General features: G+C 38.3%; 1 protein-coding gene across 5 annotated transcripts in view; it reads right to left on the reverse strand.

The window, feature by feature from the left end:
* Positions 1-14,626, reverse strand: part of PDE4D (phosphodiesterase 4D) — a 624,925-nt gene that overhangs the window by 19,539 nt on the left and 590,760 nt on the right. The window contains exon 1 of one of the 5 annotated variants that reach the window (XM_014281309.3): positions 5,467-6,150. The exons of the other annotated variants lie outside the window; for them this stretch is intronic. Within the exon in view, the coding sequence (XP_014136784.1) occupies positions 5,467-5,514 (48 nt within the window). The 5' untranslated portion in view covers positions 5,515-6,150. Of the gene's footprint in view, positions 1-5,466; positions 6,151-14,626 lie in introns of those variants that run through there. 5 annotated transcript variants of the gene reach the window in all.

Here is a 14,626-nt window from a genome sequence, read left to right on the forward strand (position 1 = left end):
GTCATGCTTCACACTTTGGAAAAAGGCCACCTAGCCACCACTGGTACATACTCTTCAGGAAATCTGCTGAAGAGTTTCCCAGCTTTGAAAGGAGAACTAATTGGTGTTTGTTTGCACTATGCTTTTTCTGCAGCCACCTAACACAACAAATAGGAAGGACTTTCTCTTTTTTTCCCCCTCCAAATCATAAATTTAATTGCAGTGAGTAGGTAGGGAGAAGGTTTGTTACTGCACATTGAGAAACACCTTGTGGAACTTAAAGGATCTGTTCTTTAAGAATTTCTTACTAAATATTTATTGTATGGATGTCCACAACAAATGGAAGGTGCATAGCAGTCCTTTCTAATGCCATGTTCCCCACTAGTCTGATGTTAAGCCTTGTCTTCCCACCTCTCATCACCTCGTAAGTCACCAGAACACAAAAGCTCAGCCATCAGCATGAAACGTGCAGAACAGTCTGTGTTGCTGCTGAACACGGGTGTACAGTAAAAAGCGCCCCGCAGCTTGGGCAAGGCCCTCCTGCTAACAGCAAATTCAATGGGAGAAGCCTTTGGCTCTCAGAACCGTAGCAGCATGATTTTACAGAATCATAGAACCACTCAGGTTGGAAAAGACCTTTAAGATCATCAAGTCCAACTGTTGAGCCAGGACTGCCAAGTCCACCACCAAACCACATCCCCATGTACACATCTTTTAAGTACCTTTCAGGGACAGTGGCTCAACCACTTCACCAAAAGGGTTTTCAAGCATTGGAACAGGCTGCCCAGGGAAGAAATTCTTCCCCATACCCCTGGTGCAACGAGGCCATTTTCTCTTGTCCTATCACTTGTTACTTGGGAAAGACACCAACAAACACCTCAACGCAGTGTCCTGCTCAGGTGGCTGGGGAGAGCGAGAAGGCCTTCCCTGTCCTCATACTCTTTCACATGTTGCTGACATCACAGCAACAAAACTTTAATTGATACTCAGTTTGAAGACATCTGGACTAAGCAGGGGTTTAAAGAACTGGTTTGTTCTTCCAATTATATAACAAAGCCTTATGACTGCCATCCACATTGAAGCAGATTAGGTCGAAGATCTTATGCAGACAGCAGTTTCCGAAGCTGAACAATAGTGTTGAGAACATAAAAAAAAACCCAAGAGACGAACAGTGGTCAAGATGCTCAGATATTTTGTTGATTATACCCTCTTTCGGTTTATCTGTATGTTACTTAATCCTCTGATGTTTAATAACTTGTCCTTTGGGGAAAATAAAAAAATCTTTTTTCCTAAGGAAAAAAAACCCCACAATACAAAACCAAACCAAACCCAAAGCCCCTGCTTCTTCCTGATTTTACCAATTTCTCAAAGATTCCATTTGGGTCCCAAGTGCACCCATAACAGTTGCTACTTCAAAGAGTGTCATCTTTCCACATATTTATACATCTCTGCACAAATACTTTATAATGAAAGCCTGCCTAGCTCTCATGTGGCTCCCACAAGATCTTACTGCAAATCAGAGGAGTTTGTTCTATCTGTGAGTTAACACTGTTTCAGTTACCCAGCAGACATCTCTTAAGTGCCTGAAAATTGGCTGGACTATCCATACTCTCATTATTTGTCCTCAGCCAAACAAGATGTGAAACTACCCTGTCACTAATAGTAAATGCTAAAGATAGTATTTTAAGTAAAATAAAAATAATAATAAAAAAAATATCTGAATGCCATATACCTGACAGTTGAAGAAAATCAGTCTTAACATCAAAACTGTGGTTACTAATAAACATTTATACCATACACTAGTTTTGATACTGTCAGCTCAGCATGGGGAGGAAGCAGAGGTTTTTGGATGATCTATGCATATATTGTGCTCTCCCTCAGAAAGGAAGATATCCCCATGTTAAGACTAGGCATTGTTAGATTGGAAAAATGACACATATACCCCTTTGGAATAACACAGCCCTTGATTATAGTCTAGGAAATTCCTCCTGGAAATGGACAGGCTATAAAGTATCCGTTAAGCCAATTACACAGTTCTTCACTGCTGAATATGGATGTCATAGCAACATAGCAGTATTGTCTGAAAAAAATACTAAAAATATTTCCTTAAACAGATTTTTTCATTTCATTTGTTTCTATTGATTTTAATGGTTTTACTCTCAGCATGGAGGGTGGGGGAGCAGAGGGGGAACCCACACCACAAACACAGGCACAATATTCAAAGTAACATTAAAAATCTCTCAGAGTGATAAAACTACATGTACACTTTTACCTCCCTTTAGAAACCCAGAAAGTCTGGTAAGAACTGTAATCCATGAGAATAAAAACGCATACTTTGAGACAGGAACAGTTTCCTCATAGTGATCACCTCCAAAAGACATGTTACAAGTGAGGGACTGAGCCTGGTAGTTCAGGTCCTTCTGGGCTGAAGCACACTGTGTGCATCACTTTGCACATATAATACTGCTGTCAGCCTACGATAAATATACATGGGGGGGTGGAGAAAATATAGGATACTTTCCTGATGTCAGCAAAGGTACATAAAGAATTTAAACTTCTGCAGTAACCATGTTCCTAGATGGCAGCCAGAGCACTGATGCAATTTTGTGAAGACTTTGCATATATAAGAGAAAGAAACTTCCAACTCCAAAGACGTAGTGAAGATCCAACTAGAGTCAATGCATGGCCATGAAAAAGTCTGGGCTGCATGCTTAAAAGAGATATGGGGTTTATTGATAAGATTTTAGAACACTTCACATTTTTTGCATAAAGTTCTTGACTCAGTGACACACTCAGTGACCCAGAGGTTAAGTAAATACGAGCCTGCAGTTAATTGCATTGAGAGAGGCAGCATGCATAACCACTCATGGTGTAGGTGCCTTGTCCTGGTAGGGCCTCTTCCACCCAGGCCTTCTGTCCCTCAACAGGAGATCTGCTGCACCTCAAGGACTGTAAAGAGGCTGCCTCCACTACGGACTTTGGCACCAGCATGGAAAGTGAAGCTAGGGCTAGAAGGTAGTCCATTGACCAAAAGGCCCTATCCTGCTTGTCCTTCAGTTTGAGTGTTAATCAAGCTCCAAGCCCAATGGAGGCTGGAACCAAAATGCTCAAGAGCACCTGGAACCTTTCATGGCACTAGCTCCCACACCCACACGGCCACAGATCCCAGTTTCAATCCTTCTGGCTGCCTCTTTCTAAGTAACATTTCTAAAAGCTTATGTGAACACAACACATCCATAGAACATTCATTCAATACAGGGAACACTCATCTTACATGACTGTACTTTGTTTCTGAATATCTATCAGTGCTATTTTAAAAAGATGTCTGTAACACACAAAAAAAAGAATAAATGATATTATTTTACTTGATTTGAAAAGTCTTGTATTTACAAAAAGAAAAAACCAAAAACCCAACAAGGAACATAAAACAGGCCAGCCTTAGAAATTAATGTAAGGCTTTTGTTTATATTGCTTATCAATGCAAAACTATCTTTGATTGTAGCAGCATTCTTAATACAAAAACTGTATTCTTATTAACTAAACATTTGGGTTGAAACCCCATCTGTTCAATTAATATCAAGGGCATGCACTAGGTTTTATACATAAGCTTCAGTGAGGAACATAACTAAGCCTGGCATTTTGATAGTGGTGCTCATTGTTTCAAGGAAAGATGCTCAGTAAAAGCCAGGGTTAAATACTCTACATGACAATCATTTTCTGAAATGTAATTAACAGAAGAAAATAAAGCACAGCCTGGCACATACAGAAAAATACGTATAGTAAGGGATGCAAACATATATAATAATCTCTGAGACTTCATGCTTCCTTAGAATTTCACAAATACTGATTTGAACATCATAAAAAGCAGATCTTTGCCTCTCTTCACATCTTTCCTATAATGTGCATACTGTGAACTTAAAGAGCACTGTACTACACTTGTGTTCAAGTACTGTTTAGCTTAACTAAAATCATTTGCTATAGACAGCATAGGACACTGCCTATACAGAGGACTGTTGTGGTTTGGGCTTTTTTTCATGTGTAATCAATTACAGCTACCATGCTGTCTGCTGACCTTCAATTAGCAAAAAAATCTATCCATTTTTAAAGGCTAGAACAGTAAGAGTGAACATTTTTTGAAGATTGGTAATTGGATTTTTCTTATTTAGCAAGTAGAGACATGACAGCAGCTGCCTGGAAATACAGGGAACACTTCCATGTAAATTACAATCATTACTGCAGTTTCAGCTGAATGGAAAGTAACTTCATCTTATTTTTTGGTAAATGAGAAAGGAATCCACCTAGCTAGCATAATGGGATCCAATTTCTTCACAGATGACTGATAAAAATCCTTGAGAATATACTGTAACAATTCTGCATTAGCAGGGAATGGTTACAATGACCTAATCGGACATAATGACCTAATGAGGGTTTTACATTTTCATTTAAAAAAACAATCTATTATAAAAATAGGTATTCATTAATACAGGCAAACATAAGAGATTCAGTCATGTGTAAGTATAATGCCTGTATTACTTTTGTCATTTAATTTAATGCTTGCAATATTTGGTTCAGGAGAAATCAGAATTTTCTTTAAAACAGGATTATTAGGAACAATTATTGTATGTCAAGCATAGGATGATGATTCTTTTTCCTTTTTCACACACTTGATAAAAAAAATAAATGTTGCCTTTATAATTGTTAAGCACAAATGCACAAGTAGGGCTAAAACAAAGCCCAAACATGGTTTTGTATTAAGTGCATTTCAGTTCTGTACATTGATAGGCATAATGACTTAATTCCTTAGTGCAAAACTTTTCCATAAAAGAGATAAAAGCTTATATAATTTCATTTTCTAGCAGTATTGCAGCTTCAAGCTAGTTCAAAGCTGCTCTACATAATAATGTAGATCAATATTACAAGATGACAATTTCTAGTGTTTTCATCAATAAAGTTGTCACACACACACAGAGGCTACCAAAAAATGCTGCTGGAACATACTGTTGATAATTTCACATTTCTTCAGCTATTAAAACCAGTATGAGTCATGCATTCACCCGTTATCCTCAGCGTCTTTACTTATGCCCTCTCCTATTGTGTGCTATCTCAGTTCCGAGTTTGTTGGGTTTTGGTGTTTGGGGTTTTTGGTTGGTTTTTTTTTGTAATCTTTTAATGTTTAGAAATTGAGTTGTGTAGTAATCTTTTCCTAAAAGAAAACAAAAGTCTTCCAGATTTCTTTGGCTTTAGACTTGGTCTGATTATCCACTGAAGCAACATTATTTTGTAAGTCCCAGCACAGTTTCTAAGAAAAGACTGTATACTGTGCAGTTCATTCTCATTGCTGAACAAAGGCTTGCTTTTCTGATTTTTTTTTTTACTTTCTGTGACTATGAATAATATGAATATCACCCACAAATACTCATGCTACCCAGTGATCATGCAATCATGCACTGCAAATCAAGGTTCTGAAAAGGTAAAACAAAATCCTACCTTTATGTAGCCCCAAGAAACTGAGAGTAAATAGTTTGCCTCAGGCATTTTTGATTTTTTTTTCTGTACTACCAGTCTGCTAATCAGTTCTTTACTATCTGATAACGCAAAAGACTTCCAAGAAGAAAGATTCTTTCTTCTATCTCCCAATTATTTTTGCTGATTTTCAGGTTCTCAGCAACTGTGTGCACAGGAGGCATACTGAAATGAAATCCAAACGCATGGTCTTCTGATTGTATAAATGCCATTTGTAAAACTCCAGGCATTCAGAGGCAACACTGAAGAGACATATTGTACAAGCTGAAGAAGTATCTGAAGAGCTAGGGATATGCATATTTCCTGAACACCAGGACTTAATGAATAATGTACGTCAAGATGCTCAGATGCTGGAAAGACTTGCTTTATCAACAGCTACCAAATAAGGACCTGAAGGGGAAGCTACAAACGATGCCAGAATCCCTCCCATAGAGCCTAACTAGCAGCCAATAGTATGTCATCTTAACAATATAAATCTGAGGGGCTGGTGACATGATGTACAGTAATTTCCCATTGGCCAGCACAGGGGACTCTCCTGAGCACGGGGTATATCTTTTTGGTTTTTTACAGCAAATGCCATTTAATAACGGCATCCCTGCCTGCAGCATTCACATACCATTCAAAAATAACTGGGTTAAGGTCTCCCTCCTTCAGCAGCGTTTGCCAGCTCTCTTCAAAGGATGCACCACCCAAGCAGTTAAAATCAGTATTGTGCATATTCATATGGATAATCTTTTATATGGAAGTATATTTAGAGTTTTTTGTGAAGATAAAAACAGAAATAGAGCTACTAAGTTTCCTGATCAATCTGTGATGTAGCATCACAATGAAAATGTTTTTGGCTTTTATGCCATCTAGATTAAAAACTGATCTACTTAAACCACTGGGTAGTCTGTCAGTTTCTACTGCTTTTTTATTTTAAGAGATAAAAGCAGTTATTATTAAAATAAAGCAAGTCATGTGTCCTACAATTTCCAGTAAATGTTAAGTTTCCATGGAGAAGTCAGAAGTGAGATAGTAAGGGTTCTCAAATTCTCACTGTATTTATTTAACTTCAACTCATTCTGCCTTGGCAGATTAATATAATCAATTACAGCTACACATCATAGAAAAAAGGGGATTAATTGAGCATGGAGTGTGTCAGTGAGCTGACTCAGAGAATTATACAAAATATCCCACCATCTGCCATTCAGAGACCAAAATTTGAAAGGAGGAATGCATTATCTTGCACTACTCTGTGCAAGGCATATGCACTACTGCAGCAAATTTCCAAGTCTGATTCCATCAAAAGAAGGGAGTGTTTCCCAATATGGCAATGAGGAAATGTCTAAGGACAAGCCGAATGAGATGCAGCGTTCAGCCTAAGCCCACACTGCTGATTCACTGAAGATGCTGACCGACAAGGGTCATAAGGGAGGGTTTGGCTGAAGTAGATTCTGCTTCTCTGGGTGATGCTACACAGCAATGTCAGCAACGCCAAGTGCATGAAAAAGAGTTGAACCTGCAAAACTCAATAGGGCAATACATGATATTAACAGATTTCTTCCTTACAGAAATATATAGCAATGTGACAACTGAATATAGTTAATGTATTAAAAAAAAACCAAACATGAATGAACACATTACTGATGTGTTTTCCTTATAATACACAAAATTATACCTGTCCTAGATGTATACAGGTAGATAAATATGAAACAATTAAGTTCTGAAAACAGACTTGGGTTATTAGAGAGCCAGCAAGACAAAGCACCCAAAAAAAGTGCTTCTGTAAAATAATTCTCCTCATTTTTCCAGCTCAGCTTCGTAACACTGAACATCAGGCTTGTCTGCATCTTTGTTGCATCATTTTCTACAATCCACAAGAGAGCCCTGCTGTCACCTACCCAGCATCAATGCTGATAATTGCAAAAATGCTGCCTCCCTTCAGAAGGCAATTTCAATCATGATGTAGAAAACAGTAAAGTAACAGCCATTATAATTCTGGGTACTTAAGTGAAGCATGTGGGAATGAACGTTTGGTTGCAATAGGTAGTATGAACAGACAGTGGAAAGCCAAGTTTCTAAGTTACTTCTCTTACTTTGTTACTTTGAAGACTGGTTCTTCCTTACATCTTATTAACAACTGCTCCCAAAAGCACAGAACTTGTTTCAGACAAGGAATATTTTAAATGGCTGCTATGTGAATTACACAAATTGTTTAGCATGTATAAAAAAAAAAAAATCTTCCTTGAAGTTTTTTTGATCCCCACCAATGTATGTGATAAAGACACAGCCCTAATTACTGAATTTATTAAAGGACGGTATTTATAGAGCTATTAGATAGATAATTCTGATGTAAAACCATGAAAAAATATTCTTCCAATGTACATGTCATAACAATTTATTTTAGCTGCATATTAACTATATCGATAATAGGAAAATAACAGCTCATACTGACAGCTTATTACTAATTTGTATGATTCTTCCAAGATCCGCAGCCTCAACCTCATAAAACTATCAAATGCTGTGATACAATTTACTAGCACAACTTCACTGGCTCAGAAGGCATGCCCTATGACTTTAGCTACATGTAAAAGTTGGGAGATTTGTAGCAGCACTGATTTGCAGTAATCATTTTGGCTGATTTTCATCCTCAATTTCCAGATGGGAATGAGTAAATAATTAGCTTTAGAGGAGGTTATGATGGATAGATGAGTGCACAGCAAATAGCTGCCACACACAACTAAATACCTAGAGCAATTCAAGGTAAGAAAAAGAGAATTTAGATATAAGCTGAAATCCAGCACTGCGAAAGGGAAATTCTTGTTTTCATACACAGATACATCCATGAAGATAAAACATGGGGTGGGGGGGTGGGGCTGGGTGGGAAGGGAATAATGACATTTTCTACAATGGTTCCAACAAAGCAAAGAATATGCAAATGAGAAAGTGATAATTTGAACTGATAGTAACTGAGAAAAAAAGGAAGTTTTTAATGAACACTGTTGTGTGTTTTGAAAGCATCAAGACAATGACCTTGAAAGGCAGAAAGACGATGAAGTCCCTTAATACCCACAGGAAACGTTAGCTGTTATTTAATCAACAAGCCTGGACAACTTTCTTTGCAGGAGTCATAAAAAGAGCTGGCAGAGATCCCAGGAGCTGTGATATTCAGCTTTAGCAAATTTTGAAAGACTGCAAAAATGTTAATTTTCTGCCAATTAAAATTTGCAAGCAGGATGCCTGGGTAACTTCAGGCCACTTCACAAAACATCAGCCCTGGGTAAAATAATGGAAAAGCTGAAATACACATATTCTAGGCATTTGCTTGAGAAAGAACTAGGACCTTGGAGTGTAATTAATGCCAGGCAGTATTGTTTCATGTCTCTGAACACGTAATATTCTTTGATTTTTGTAGGGCATTTTATTTAGAACTGTACAATATTCTGTAACAGCACTCCTAACGTTGAGAGAGGATACATTAAATGGATTGAGAACCTGATCACTGACCCAATTTCTAACAGCCATCAACAGGCCATCTTCATCTAATGGGACTGTTTCAAGTCAGGCTTTGCAAGATGTGAGACTATTTTATGGTATTCATGTGAAAACTTCCACAGAACAGAAAATCCAGGGGCAAAGGAGAAAGGTAAACTGTGAGGATGTGGAAGTCACCAGCAGCAGCCTCACTTGTTTAGTATGATGACACCATTCACGTAAAATACAGTTCAAAGAATTTAATGGCAAAAGATAGCCAGCAATAAGCAACACAGTCCGTGAGTACAAAATGGTGGAGTACACCGAAGAAAGCAGAAACCCTGAAGAGTTTAAAGAGTCACAGCAGAACACCTCATAGCAATACTGTGAGCCTCAAAAATCTGCATCTCCTGTGATGCTAAATAAACAGAGAGATACTATAAACACACCATTCTGGTGAGACCAGTGATGGAATAGTGCATACAGCTCTACTGTCTCTGTTTTCCTAAATGCTGTCACGTACAACATGTTGGAAAAAAATTACAAGTGTTATTCAGAGGATAGAGAAAATGTTTTATTTTAAGATAAAAAACTCAGGCTGTGCAGATTCAGAATAAGGCTACTGTGTAAAACCTGACAAAAAGGAAATAATGTGTAGGGGACCTGGTTCACTAGCACCAAGGAAGCAGCAAGAAGCAATGGAAGGCAGCTGAATCTGCCTCAAACCAACAGAGCTGAAACCAACTCAAACTACGAAGACGACATGTGGAGTAACTACAAGAATTACTAAATTAGCATACACCAGCAGTGAAGTGGTAGATCTTCTGTTCTTTGGTATCTTCAAATCAAGAAAAACAGTCTTTTTGGAAGATACATTTTAGACAAATGCAAGTCGTATTAGTCAAACACAAGTCAGTGAGTTCAATATTTCCACAGCTATGTGCAAATTAGCCATCTGAGAGTCAGGAGATCCAGTAAACCACTTGGCCCCATGAGTCTACGACAGCTCAATCTACCTATTTCAGATGCTCATTCTAGAAATTCTACCTTCTAAATAACTTGCATAAAGAGCCTTCGTGACATGACTTCTACAAACATGCTCTGCTTGAAACCAACTGTTAAGAAATTAAAAGCTGTGCATCTGTGATGAAAACAGGATCGCAGTGAGTTACCTCAAACATTCTTATAACTGAAGCAGTAATCTTGAGCTCTGTGCAAGCTTCTGGAGCTGTCAGTACTCATACTTTCTAAACTATTTCTTGATTCTTTAATAAAGCTCTGTACCATTGCCACAGTCAGTAAAAAGTTACAATTAACCTAAATTTTACTGTCCTTCAAGAAAAATGTGAGGATTTTCATTACTAGGTTGCTCTTTTTTTTTTTTTTTAATCATTCCAAGCAAGTGCAAAAGCATGCAGTTTCACCAACATTAGTGAAGGTTTTAATCCTTTTATTTATCTGGCATACTGATCATCACAATTTGCTAGAAGGACCTATAGCCTGGAAACCACTGTAAAGCATACATACCAGACTATGTACGGAATACAAGACATTCAAGGATAGCTCATTTCCAGCTCACGCCCCCGAGATCTAGAATAGGGCTCCTGATACAGAAACACATTACTTGCAAGGGCAAGAATTATACCCTCAGAAGCCTGGCAGAAACCTTGATCCTCTAAAATAAAAGTATCTGTGTTCCTTTCTGGCTTTTGTTAGTAAGCAAAGATTCCTGAAGATTCAGTCAGCAGGAAAATAAGATGGCAACATTTCAAACCTGAGGAAAGGATAAGAAGATGCCCGAAGGGCCACTTTATTGATTCAGTTGCAGTACTTCTGAACTGTCCCACAGACCTACAGTCTTGGTCTTTCCTTCCACAGGTCAGTGACAGGTAACACGGGAGCTCCAGCTGAAACATGCTTAGCTTACAGGGCAGAACAGTACTTCCTGGCTTTCAACTGCAACCGCTGGATTGACTATGAAGCTGCTGACTAGGAACCTTCAAAGAGATGTCTGAACATCTACCCTGAATACAAGTGTATTGGATGTAGTGAGTATGTCTAGTAAATGGCAAAGAGTAAACCAAAGAGGATGACAGCTAAATGCATCACTGCCTTCAGTTTTCAAGGTTGTATGCATTACAAACAGGAACCGACAGCCTGAAGACATCTCATGAGCCAAATGAGAAGCCTGTTTGAAAATATCAGAAAACATTTTTAGTCTGAACAGAGAAGAGCAATAATCATTCACGTCAAATCCAACTCCTACTGGTCACAAACACAGGACTGTTTTTACAGCATTGGCCAACCCCATCTGGCATTTGCACTGGCATGCACCATAGCAGAAAGCCTCCCAACAAAACAGAAGGTCTACTCAGTGCTGGAAGACCATAGCAGAAAAGAATGGTTGTTTCGTCCAGCAAGCAAGGGCATGTGGCTGAACTCAACAGAGCTAAAACCGAGAACTGGTCTGGAGGAAGCAGCAGGACAGCTAGGGACAATGAAACTATGCTGAATCAACCAGCCTCACCAAACTTCTCTGGGTTACATCTAAGCCTCCCTAACTAGAAGGAAAGAAAATGCAGAACTTCATTTAAAAAAAGAAAAAAAAAAAATCAGGAATTTTACAAATACAAGTTGTTCCAGCTGCACAGCTATCAGCTGCCACACACCAAGTGAGCAGCAGGGTTGGAGACAAAGCTGGGTCATAACGCTGGTATCAAGAAGAGATGAACTCCACTGGTGGCTGATAACCGATGGCTGTAGTTGGAATGAATTCCTAACTCTTCTGAAGGAGTCTCAGCTTTAAGGACCCTAACTATAGCATAACTTCTGCTTTAAAAAGGCTTTCTTGGCAGCCTCCTGCTTGTCAGAATTACATTCATTAAACACAATGGAAGCCTAAGCTATATAATTTTACAGAACTTTTTATTTGGGAATACATACTTCTCATGCATCAAATATGATAATTTTATGTTGCTGAACAGACTGAGATGACAACGTTCTTCTGAATTATTTTGGGAAAAAACATAGTAAAACCCAGAAGCTGGGGTGTTTAATAAAGTTAGGCCCCTTTATTAATAAAAAAAAATATATATTTTCTGGCAAAACACATAATTCAGTGTTTGTATTTAGTGCCCTCTAGCGGTAATATAAGCATTAGCTATGAATATATAGGAACACATTTAACTTTTTTCAGACCAGAAATTTCAGCGTGGTCCACCAATTTTCAATCATACCACAGCAGAGGTCTTTACAGGTTTTCTCTACAACTGCAGTATTTTCAATAGATACTCCTGAGCAACTGCACAAGCAACAACAATTACACTGTGTTTCAACCCGTGTTCTGGGGACCACTGGCAATATTTTAAGACACAATATTCACTTACAGTTTTCTTGCAGGAATTCTACATAACAATGAGCACAGTGTGTACATAATGGTTTCTAAAAGAACACAACCCTGCAGTAAATGGAGTTTAATTTCAAATATTTTGCTTGTTTGCAATATTCTGCTATATATTTATTTCCCTCAATTCAATGCTGTCAAAACGATGAAAATAAAACTTCAAAAGCTACTGTTAAAAGCTAATTTTAGATGACAGAAAAGTAGATCAGGGTGTGTAGACAGCAGATTTGAGGAGGCAGTTGCCCTAGCAGAAAGCAATGACAAATAGCTGAGGTGGTTCTCTCTGTATCCAGCGTGGCAACCCACAGAATCAAATGCATAACCACAATCCCATGATTTTGTCCATTAAATTACTATTGTGAACAGCACCTGATGTGAGCAGAAGGCTTTTCAAGTTCTGCCCTAAAAACTTTGTTTAAAAAAGCACTTTACCTTTAGTTGGATATATATAGATATGTATCAGATATCATAAGCCCACAATATATGTGTCCATACATACCCACAGCACACTGATGCAGACATATTGCATGTTTGTATCACAATGGGACCAGTTATTTACACCTCTGGCCTGGAAATGCCTCCAATGATACCCTGAGTTAAGGCAATATTTTTTAAAATCTTGCTTAAAATCATTGCAACGTTAGTGGAAATACTTACTTCACTCAGTTAATCCATCATATCAGCATATTTGTCAACAGACACTAAAATGTTTTGCTCCAAGTTTTTCCTCTGTAAATATAAAAGATGCTGGCACATAAACCAAATGTGTGCTCAGCTTGCACTGGACTTGAGCTCAGGGAACCTGGAGGAACCTGTGAGATTTTATATTTTTTACTTTTTGTATCTACTTGATATGCAAAAATCCATTGTATTTATGCAAGCGATTTTAATGACATGATTCTCTTGCTATTAATCCTCCAACCAACTTTGCAGGGAACAATCCAAAATGAAACTTTCAAAACAGCTCTGGAAGGAGCAACAAATAACCACAAGAGAGCCCTAACCTGGAATTTTTATAATTATTCATTGCCTTACAATACCCTGGCACCAACTTTTTGCTTTACAATAATTACCGTATTTTATAGAAACTACAATTTGGATGGAAAAGTGGAAAATAAAATAGAAATTATTTAATTATCACTTTACTTTCAGGACTTATCCCAACACACCTCTTACACAAGCTGCTGAGGCTTTACTCTGACCAAATCTAAAAACCAAACAGTTCCAGGGCTCCCTTAGAAGACCCATTCTCTGGCCTTCCAGCCTCCTTTTAGGAAGAGTCCTCTCTGGGAAGAGCAGAACCAAGACCTATTATATGTGGAAGGGAAAACACATTTATTCCTCTTCCCTTAATGCTTGTATTACGTATTATGTATCTATATGGTGCACAGGACAGTGAGATAGCCGTAACAAAATAGAGTAAGAAAAAAACCCAAAATAAATCAGATATGGGACAAAAAGAAAAAGGTAAGACTTCCTCCTTAAAACTTTATCCACAGATGGCATAGCAATTAATTCTTAGTCACATCTTTTTGCCTGTTTTTTCTTAGGGACTGCTGTTGGGGAGTATCTGCTACGGCCAGTTCTGATCTTTCTCTTCAGTTCTTTCCCTTACACACATCGCTTCCTGTCTTGGGGACAATGACAACAAAACAGCCAAAGCACTGCTATCACCTTCACTCTGTCCCCTTACCTGCCAACAAAAATGCAGTCTCAAATACAGTCGAGCAATTTAGATTATACTGGATCTTTTGTTCCATTGAGCTGCCACTTCTTTGTTACACTTTGAATCCAGACATTTTCCAAACAACATATTGAACCCACCCCCGGCTTCCCAAAGTGCAGCCCCAGACAGCGATGTTTTGTCAGGGCAACAAATACGCAAAACTGGCAAGTTTGGCTGTAAGTGGAATCTCAGGGCTACTCCTATGCTCCTCAGCAGTAAGCCCCTATGCTTTACAGACCCTTTAACATGCTTTACAAAAAGCAAAGAAAAAATAATCTGACTTGAAAGAACAGTGTGATCTAGTATATGCATCTCCTTCACATGGCTACACCTACTTCAGTGCAGAGACTTTCAGTCTAAACGCGCTTAAGAAGAGTTAACATGTCAGAGGTACCGCAAAGACATAAAACTTCAATAATGCACCAATATCCACCAATACCTTTACCTTCAACAATACCAATGTCGGAGAAATGTTGCTATTAATAAAGAATACTATATGGAGATACACTCGTTCCCAGCTCCAACTAACCACTCATACC

The sequence above is a fragment of the Falco cherrug genome, chromosome Z, assembly GCF_023634085.1.
Source record: "Falco cherrug isolate bFalChe1 chromosome Z, bFalChe1.pri, whole genome shotgun sequence".
In the NCBI taxonomy this organism is placed as follows: domain Eukaryota; kingdom Metazoa; phylum Chordata; class Aves; order Falconiformes; family Falconidae; genus Falco; species Falco cherrug.